This window comes from Arachis hypogaea, chromosome 10 (assembly GCF_003086295.3).
Source record: "Arachis hypogaea cultivar Tifrunner chromosome 10, arahy.Tifrunner.gnm2.J5K5, whole genome shotgun sequence".
In the NCBI taxonomy this organism is placed as follows: domain Eukaryota; kingdom Viridiplantae; phylum Streptophyta; class Magnoliopsida; order Fabales; family Fabaceae; genus Arachis; species Arachis hypogaea.
Window position 1 is genome coordinate 112,833,413 of NC_092045.1, and position 10,036 is coordinate 112,843,448.

The following is a 10,036-nucleotide window of genomic DNA, read 5'->3' on the forward strand; positions in this document are numbered from 1 at the left end:
TTGTTTTTATATGAAAATTCATTTTTTAATCTTTAGATAATAAATTAAAGGATTAGATTTTGATATGTTATAAAAATATTGTTTTTATTTAAAATGTAGCCAAATAAATAAATTATATTTTTATACAAAGTATTTTTATAAAAAAATATTTTTAATATTTTTATTTGAGTAGGTCTCTTATATTATATAGAGGTCGAGTGAGGTGAGGTGTGGTCCATTCAAATCATAATTATAATAGAAAAGTAAGGAAGAAAAACAAAAGGAAATTGAAATTGCATCATTGGCCTAAACAAAAAATCCCTTCTCTTTCTCTCTGATCCATTCCCCTCATGAAGCACAACTTTCTCTTCCTTCTGGCAAGTGTGTAGTAGTTAGTACAAACTCATTTGTAGTTTTCACTTTCACACATTATTTTTATTTTTAAATTTTCTTTGGTTATATAAAAAGGGTACCTTGGGGCCTCCTGGGGTTATCACTTTGGACCGTTAAGTTGGAGAGCTCCTACAAACCTTATTCTTCATTGCTCAGAAGATAAATTGATAGATACATACTTACATACATCTATCTATCTGCTGCAGTGTGTCTTGTGTAAGCTCCAGTGGTCCTGCTTCTCTCTTCAGATCATCTCACAAAATCTAGGGTTTCTTAGCTTTTTCTTTTTTTCTTTTTTTATTTTTTTTATATATTTTTGGAATCAATTGGAAAAATTTTCAGATGTTTCCTTCCACTACTTACAGTTACAGCACTGGCCCTTACCCTTGCTTCCCTTCATCTTCTTCTTCATATCCTCTTTTTCCTTTTCTGAACCCTGAGAACAATGCTTCTTCTTCTTCTGCAACAACCGCCACTAACAACAACAACAACAATAATCTCCTTCATGATCCATCGCTCTGCGTTCCTTACATTCCAATCCCTGAAGCACTAACCAATTTGGCAACAGTTGTAGATAACACTACTAATCTTGCTGCATCTTCATCAATGCCCAAACAACAGGACCTCAACGGTGGCGGTGGCGGAGGTGCTCATCATCACTTCGGCATATCCAGTTTGCTCACGAAGAAACCGGCGGCGGCGAAGAAAGATAGGCACAGCAAGATTTACACTGCTCAGGGGCTGAGGGACCGAAGGGTGAGGCTGTCGATTGAGATCGCGCGCAAGTTCTTCGATCTCCAAGACATGCTAGGGTTTGATAAGGCCAGCAACACGCTCGACTGGCTCTTCACCAAGTCCAAGAAAGCCATTAAGGAGCTTGCCAGGAGCAAGAACCACAGCGCCAGTGACGAAGCCGAAGCCAAAGCCGGTGCCGGTGCCGGTGCCAATAACAAGAGTTTCGCCTCGTCCTCTGACTGCGAAGAAGATGACTTTGAAGTACTTTCTAGAAACAACCACCACCGCCACCAACAAGGGTTAGTTCGGTCTTTATCATCAGCAAATATTTAATTTAAATCAGTCATTTATATAAAATACATATTAAAATACAAAAATATATATGAGCTAATTTTTTAGAGTGGAAATTCAGGTACAGTTGATTTTATGTGAAGATGATAACTGAGAGCTGTTAGAATGATTTGACTGGTTTAACTAAATTTTCATCTAACGACTTTCAACTATTAATTTCACGTGAAATCGGAGTTTTCACCATTTTTTATATATGAATAAATTTTTTGTTAATTAAAATATCCGTTAATAATATTTGTTTGAATTTAAAATTATGTTTCTTAATTAATATTATTGGTGTTTGGACAACTTAGGTCAGATGCCAGGGAGAGGAAGCTGAAAAATGCACAACAGAAAGAAGCAAGTGCTTGTAATGTGAGGGCAAAGATGAAGGAGTCAAGGGAGAAAGCAAGAGCAAGAGCAAGAGAAAGGACTAGTAACAAGATGTGTAACAGCATAATGGGAAATTCTTCTTCTTCTTCCGGGAAGGTTCTAGAATTAAAGAAAAGATGCCCTGCACCTAGTGAAAACCCTCACCACCTAGGTGGTGCTGAAGTTTCACAAACTAGAGATGACTTCAACGTTATTGAGGAATCCATTGTGATCAAGAGGAAGTTAAAGCAGCCATCTATGATGTCATCCTCACATCACCATCACCATCACCACCACCAATTAAACCTTCCCGTCCCTAACAATAATAAGGAAGCAAGTTTCAACAACAACAGCGATAATTACCATCCAGGAAACTACACCAATTTGTCACCAAATTGGGATAATGCTAATGGACCAGCCTCAACGGCTAATAACCGCTCCAACTTCTGTGCAATAGCCAGCATGAATCTCTCTACAGGTATGCATGTTTTTGTAATCCGTAACTGAAATTGCGGATGTTAAAACTGTAATACAATAATCTTCTACAGCTGTCAATTACGGTTATTACGGTTTCTAAATATTTATTTCTTTTTTTTTTTAGGGCTACAAATCTTTGGAAAGTCATGGGAGGAATGCACCAATCCATCACGTCTGCACTAGCCATGAAAGGTTTCTTAGTTTTCTTTTTTCTTTTATATTTTTAATTTTCTTTTCGGTATTATATGTTATCTGATTATCCGAAATGAACTCGATCTCTCTTAAGTCCCTTGTATTATCTCTTCCTCATGATTCCGCCATTGGCGTGTGTGACAGTTGCAAACAAAGGTTGCAGTGTGGCTTCGTATTATTATAATATATTTCACCATTTATATATTATTATTGTGATTATATATTTGGTTAATTAGTATATAACTATATATATTGCATGGATGAAATCATTTTCAAAGAGCAGTTGTATACCTTAGCTTGGTGGTACAGAAGAATATTCTTGATCTTTCCAGATTTTTTTTGCAGTAGTTGTGGTTCGATCTGTTATATGCATGTGTTGGGAATGTATATCTTGCCATGATTTTTCAAACAAAAATATAACTTGTATATTAAAATTAGCCACTAAAATCAGTCACTAATATATTTGTGTATAAATACATGTCTGATTTAATTTATTTTTAATATATATTTATATTTTAACATGTATTTTATACTGATAGCTAATTTTAGTATATATATAGTATTACTCATTTTCAAATTATGAGATGAAAAAATTAAAATAAGTATTGAAAATTAATTTTTAATTAATTAATATTAGTAAATTTGTTTAAATGTAGTATTTTTTTTAAAAGATTAAAGATTTACTATTTAAAATTTTAAACGTGTTTAAGATTTAGGATTTTAAAATTTTAAAAAAATAATTGATTAAAAGGTTAATTCCTTGCTTTAACTCATAAATTAAATATGGATGAACATAATATTAAAATTTTAAAAATGAAAAACCAAGCAAATAAGGTATTCTTTTTTGGTGACAAATAAGGTATTCTTTATTTTCCTCTCTCATATTTTAGCCTTTAGCAAATTCAAGTTAAATTAACCTAATTCTTCTTGTGTGAAGTAAATTTATCCTTTTTTTGGGGGGGGGGGGGGGGGTTTGCTAATAATAAGAAAATTCGGATATATAATTTTTATTTACTTAACTTCCATTTATCTCCACGGGTCAAGTATTTACAATTATTAAAAAATAAATAGAAAAAAGAAAACTCAAATACACGAAGTTGGTCTTCAAAATATGCACTTGTATATATATGTCAACATGTGCATGTAGCCGCTAGCAATATAAGCATGCAAACTGAATTAGATATTTTTGGATATAGTATCTTTCCATTTCTATGGTAAGTTAAGTTTTCAATAATAGAGGGAAGAGTACAATGGTTATTGACAATTTGATATTTGAGTTCCAACTTGAAAGATGCTTAATTAAACGATTAAGGTTAGAAAACTAACTTTCTTTTTAATTAACAATAGTCATGTCTTTTAAAATTATTTTTTCTTTAATTCTAAATCTTAAATTATAAATTCTTCACCTTATGCCTGAAATCATAAACTTTAAACACTCTAATTAATTAGTATTGATTAACTACAAATTAATTCTTTATACTTTCTTGATATTTTTAACATAGACATTTATGTATGGAAAATTGGAAACCATACCTGCTTTGTTATCTCCTCTTTGTTTCGTCTTTTTCTTCCTACAAAAACATAATTTGAAAATTTTAGCGAAAAGAATTCGAAACAAAAACAAAAAACATAAAAAAAAAATTAAAAAGCTAATTTGGTACGATGTGTATGTCAAGATAGAAATTAAATCAACAAAAACATTAGTGGTACTGACTTTGATTGAGCATTCCTAGTTAATAATGTTGTCAGGAAAATAATTGTCTTACAGTTACGTAGGTGGGCTTCTTTAATTGCTGAGCTAGTTTTTGTAATCTTCAAGCTATGACTTTCTTGATTTCCTCTGTTATACTCCTATGTGTTTATTAATGTTATGTACTATATGGTACTTTTACTTTTCCATCAATTTTAGGATTCGCACAAAACATATGTTTTTGTGACTAAGGGACATATGGTTTACGAAAATGTTGGATAATAAAAAAAATTAACAAAAAAAATCAGAATTTATTTTATTAATATTTATTAATTTTAATAATAATTAATAAATATTAAATAAAATAATTTTTTGTCTTAGTATTATTGTATTGTTTATTATTAATATTTATTAAAAAAATATGCAAATTATTTTCTGGCGTTTAACTGAAAAATGGTGTATTTTGATGTTTTATGAAGTGTGCATGTATGTTGTCTCCAGCGATTTCATTTTTTTAATTTTTTTATTTTTAAAAATCAGAAATTGTGCTTATTATTTTCAGTTTTAAATTTTTTTCATTTTAAAAATCAGAAATCATTTCTACTATTTTATTTCTAATTTTTTTCTTTTTAAAAATAAAAACTTTTCCCTTTGTCTTCACTTGTTTATTCTTTTTCTTTTGAAAAATCAGAAATCACCCATCGTTTTCACTTTTTTATTTTTATATTTAAAAAAAAAATCGTTCCCACTATTTTCACTTTTTTATTAAAAAAGTTACAAATCATTCGTGCAATTTTGTTTCTTGCATTTGTTTTCATATTCTGGATTTTACAAATTAAAAAATCCCCCTTGTATAAAAAAAAATAGCCAAAAAATTACGTTATTAAATTTTCTGATTTTTTTTTCAATTTTCTTTTCGATATGTGGTGTTGAAATTTCATATTAACAAAGTTGTATCCAAAAAAAAAAAAAAAATTCGGTCAATGCCTTTATATTATATTATTATAGATGGGGAGATTGACACAAAAGTCTTCCCTGGCCTCTTCGACTTTTAATCTTCAATGAATGTCTAATGAGCATAGATCAGATTTCAGAGAAACGAATATAATATAAGATGAAACTCAAGATCATATAAAATTTCTACAGCTATATCCTTAAAGCTCTAGCTACCAAGGTTTGTACCAATGCGAAGCATGCTTCTGTTATTAACTCACACAGAAATAAATAAATAAGAAATTAAGAGAAATTGATTGGCTGGAATTTTTTTTATATCTATTTTTTTAATTTATGCTTAAATTTAATATTAAAAATCAATTTATAGTTGAACTTTTGTTTTATAGAAATTTATTTCCTAAGAGAGGAACATTAAAATAAATTCTAAAAAGAAAAATGATAAAATTTTTAAAGATAATTTTACTTTGATTTAATTTACCAAATTTTTAATTAGGTATTTATACTTTTTTTTTAATTGAATCTCTACACTGCTTTTAGTTTTATAATTCAGTCATTTTCATGTAAAAAAAATTTTAACTAATAGAATATTTCTAAAAAAAATATGCAGTCAAAAATTTAGTTAGGTTTTTAATTATAAATAACTTTAATATGCAAAGAAGTATTCAGTTAATTATAACATTTTTTATACTAAAAAGGATCTAATTATAAAATTAAAAACAGTATAAAGATTCAATGGGAAAAAAAATATAAAGACCTAATTACAAATTTAATAAAATTATAAAAACTAACAAAATAATTAAATATTTTATTTTTAATAAACAATTAATAAATAAAGTAGGAAAAATTCCCAACCTTGCTATTTATATTCTAAATAATAAATTTTCAACTTTTCCTTTTCTTTCTGACACATGGTTAATAATTATATATAAACTATATAAGAAAAAGTATAGGGAGCGAATAACCTAAGCCTACAATGCATACAATGGAGATTTAGAAAGTATTAGAGATATGACCATTAGTGTTACATTGTCTTAGGTTATGCTTTTGGAATGAGTGGGTTCATGATATGGTATTAGAGTTTTAGATCCGAAAGGTCAGGGGTTAGATCCTCGGTGAGTTCCAAAATCAACTTAAGTTTTTGGGATGAGTGATTTTATAATATAATGTTTATTATCCCTGGTATCCGAATGGTTATTCTGGATAGTATGGGTGATATTCATTTTATTCATGGACCAAAGATTTAGCTCATTGTACACATTATGCGTTTAGACCATTAGCTCCCTAGCACTACCCACTATATAATATCACATACATTATTCAATTTCCTTGCCATTAACTTAATTCCGGAGGCTCTAAATAAATCTTGATGTTGTAGGTACTAGTTAAATGAACAAATTAACTTTAAAAACAAACCTAGAAGCCCGATGTGGACAAGGTGGAAAAGAAATCCCTATACCGTTAGTTTCAGCAGGGACAATAACTTACTTTTGATATATATATATATATATATATATATATATATATATATATATTATGGCCACACATTTCAAAAAAATTATAAAATTCATTGGTGATTATTAACTCTTCATTTTATTATTTTACTAATTTATTTTTTAAAAAAATCTAAATTTATATATATATACACACACAATAATACTATACGAATAATTAAAATGGATAAATATATGAGAATTACTACAAAATAAAAAAACAGGACATAAAAAATTATTTTTTTTATTAATATATTTACTAGTAATTACACATTAATCGTCTTATAATTTATCGTTAAAAAATTTTAACGACAATTATACATAATTATTAATAAAGACTTTTTTTAATAACCAGAAAAATATATAGTTATTATTATAACATATAATAATAATAACAAATATATAATTATCATAAAAATATAAATTAAATAAAACATATATAATAATTATTATATTATTATCACTAATATTTGTTATAGTGAAGTCCCAATCTATTAGCCCGAAAATTTGACTCAAATCCAATCAGACATAAAGTACAAAAAAATTATCAGCAGTTGATTACTCAACCAGATTAAGCTAAAAGTTTAAAGATGTGTTTAGTTTGTGTTTTTATTTTTATTTTTTTAATATTTTTTATTTTTTAGATTTTATAAAAAAAATAATAAAATTTTATATTTTATTTTTACCTCTTGTTTTTATTTTTTTTCATAAAATTCAAAAAATAAACACTACTAGAAATAAAATTAAAAAATGAAAAAACAAACCAATTGAAAAAATAAGTGAGGGATTATATTGAATTTATTGGTTTAGAAACATTCGAGAAATGGATTTTCTTTAGTTTTTTTAACACTTGAAAAAATGTAGTGTGATCTCTCACCATTAACTTTATAAGTGAGGCTAAAATTAAATATAAGAGAAAAAACATTAAAAGATAAAAGATCACAATTAACACCATCAAATTTTTTTTTTCATCCAAAAAATAGATCATCTCCAGTTTTTTCCTTTACATAAGCTTATATGGAAGCTTTATGGCGACAGTCTCTGTAAATGTTGTGTCTCCATAAGCCCCTCTTCACCGAATCTTATTCGTCACAAGTTCATGGGAGGAGGAGAGCTTAGTTATATTTGTTAGAAAATTATAATTTTTTAATTTATTTATGAACAATACATGTAATTAATTATAATTATATTAATTATTTTATATTATATAATTTATATATGTAATCTTATTTATTATTATAAATATTAAATAAAATAAATTATTATTATTTTTAATTATTTAAGTTTAAACAAGAATAAAACCAAATATTCTATTTATTTTGACCTTCAAGTTTTAATAATGAAACTAATAACCAAAATATAAATAGAGTTCCAAGGTTTTATTTCTTAATATATATATATATCACTTTACAATCCTTGTCCCTTAGAAAGTTGTTTTTTAGCTTCAAATAAAAAATTTATAGATTTTGATTGAGAAAAATATAAAACTACAAGAGTTAAATTTTTTCAATTATACTCAAAATTTAGGTATATTTCTACGCTCATATTTTTTTAATAATTTAATATAGATGATTTTGATGGGATTAAAAAATTTAAAAATTTTAACAAATAGTATCAAATTCTATGACTGAATCGTTAAAAGGGATCAATTTTGTTACTTTGATTGTTTTTTGGGGGGAATAAAATGATTAGATTTTTTTTTCTATTCATATTTTGAATAAAAAAATCATGAAATTTGAACAATTCTATTAGCATTTATATTTTTTATTGCTGTGTAGAATATTTAAAAAAAAATAGTATTGATAGTATATGGACAAAAATTTCTTCGGAATCAGTGCACTAATAAAGATCTAAAAACTTCCATCAAAACTATAAGAATTTATTTTGAATAAAATTATATGTTCGTCTGGTTGATTGTCATAAATTTATACTTTTGGATTGTGAGTAATACATAAACTGAAGTTCAAAGTTTCATATTTTGTTAATTTAGATTTTTTTATCAATTTAAAGATTTTTTTTAATTGTTTCCTAATTCTAAATACATATGGAGTACATGAGAATTTGAATTGAAATAGGACAATATGACTTATACATAAAGTTCGTGTTTTATGTTTTGACCCTTTTTTGTTTTTTGGTGTGTGTAAAAGAAGGTCCTTTTTGTATATGAATATAGATGTAATAATAAAAGAAAGTCTAAGAGACTAGCATTTTTATTAAAATTTAGTTAGTATTTAACTAATAAAAAAAAGTAAATAATCCTACATTATTAGATATAATCTCACAATATTAAAAATATTAATAATGACTAATTAATAGTTACAAATCACAAAATTTACTAGCTCTTAACATTCTTCATAAATAAATTTTACTTTAGACACAATAGCATGAATATTAATTTATGATTAATTTTTTATATAAGAAAATTGTTGTAATTTTTTGTTATAGAGTGAATTTGAGATTAAACAAAATAAAAAAAATTGACAATTGACAGTATGGATATCTATATATATAATTAATAAGGACTCATAATATTATATAGTTGTTATAAATATATATATATATATATATATATATATATATATGTTATTGTGACTTGTTATTTTATTTCATTTTTTATGCTATATAAACATTTTAGTTTTTTTTACATAAAGAAATCGGTAATCATTTGGATTATATTATATTCATAAATTTTATAAGGCTTAAATTTAAAATAGATTGATTGTATATAATGCTGTCAAAATAGTCTTTTTTCTTAAATTTACTTATTTTAGAATATTAAGAATATGATAATATATAACTAAAAGTTGGTTGATACAAAAAAATATCTATATTTGACAAAATTTCATATACATATTAATGGTAAATATATATTTGGATAAATAGTTAAGAATAAATTCATGTTTATTTTTGGGCAAATAATAATCGATCCAAAAGAAATTTATTATTTGGCCAAATAATAAATATTAAATCTTGTATTTATTTTATATTTAATTGTACAATTACTAATCAGTCAAAGAAAAGGTTGGTATTTGGTCAATTGATAGAAAATATATGCGATAATTCTTAAGCTTTTATATGAATAATGAGTCAATTCAAAGACAAACTTATTGTTTGACAAAATTTTGTTGAAAATATTTGGTAAATAAATTTATTTATATGTAATTTATGCGGGCACATATCAATCCAAAAAAAAGTTTTATAGTTGGCCAAATTATATACACATTTGTGATAATAAATATGTGATAATTATATTGATTCTATGTAAATAATAAATTTCTCTAAAAATAAATTTATTGTTTGACCTACATGATTTATTATCGATGTTTGATTGGGAGTTGAGATAATAAGTTTTTTTTATTATTATCATTAATTATGGTTAAAGACATGTATTATTTGAATTTGGGAGAAAATATAATTTAGATGT

General features: G+C 25.8%; 1 protein-coding gene across 1 annotated transcript; it reads left to right on the forward strand.

Annotated features, from left to right (window-relative positions):
• The first annotated feature begins 259 nt into the window (after positions 1-259).
• LOC112718369 (uncharacterized) lies at positions 260-2,697 on the forward strand. The gene is made up of 3 exons (XM_025770143.3): positions 260-1,406; positions 1,752-2,287; positions 2,411-2,697. The coding sequence occupies exons 1-3, from the start codon at positions 715-717 to the stop codon at positions 2,467-2,469; spliced, it is 1,287 nt and encodes a 428-aa protein (XP_025625928.1). The 5' UTR covers positions 260-714; the 3' UTR covers positions 2,470-2,697.
• Positions 2,698-10,036: the final 7,339 nt, after the last annotated feature.

Bases quoted from the DNA above. Each gene is read 5' to 3' on its own strand.
- LOC112718369 (XM_025770143.3), top strand. From the start codon at position 715: ATGTTTCCTTCCACTACTTACAGTTACAGCACTGGCCCTTACCCTTGC. The intron at 1,407-1,751 runs GTTAGTTCGGTC...TGGACAACTTAG, and splicing joins CACCACCGCCACCAACAAGG to GTCAGATGCCAGGGAGAGGA. The intron at 2,288-2,410 runs GTATGCATGTTT...TTTTTTTTTTAG, and splicing joins CAGCATGAATCTCTCTACAG to GGCTACAAATCTTTGGAAAG.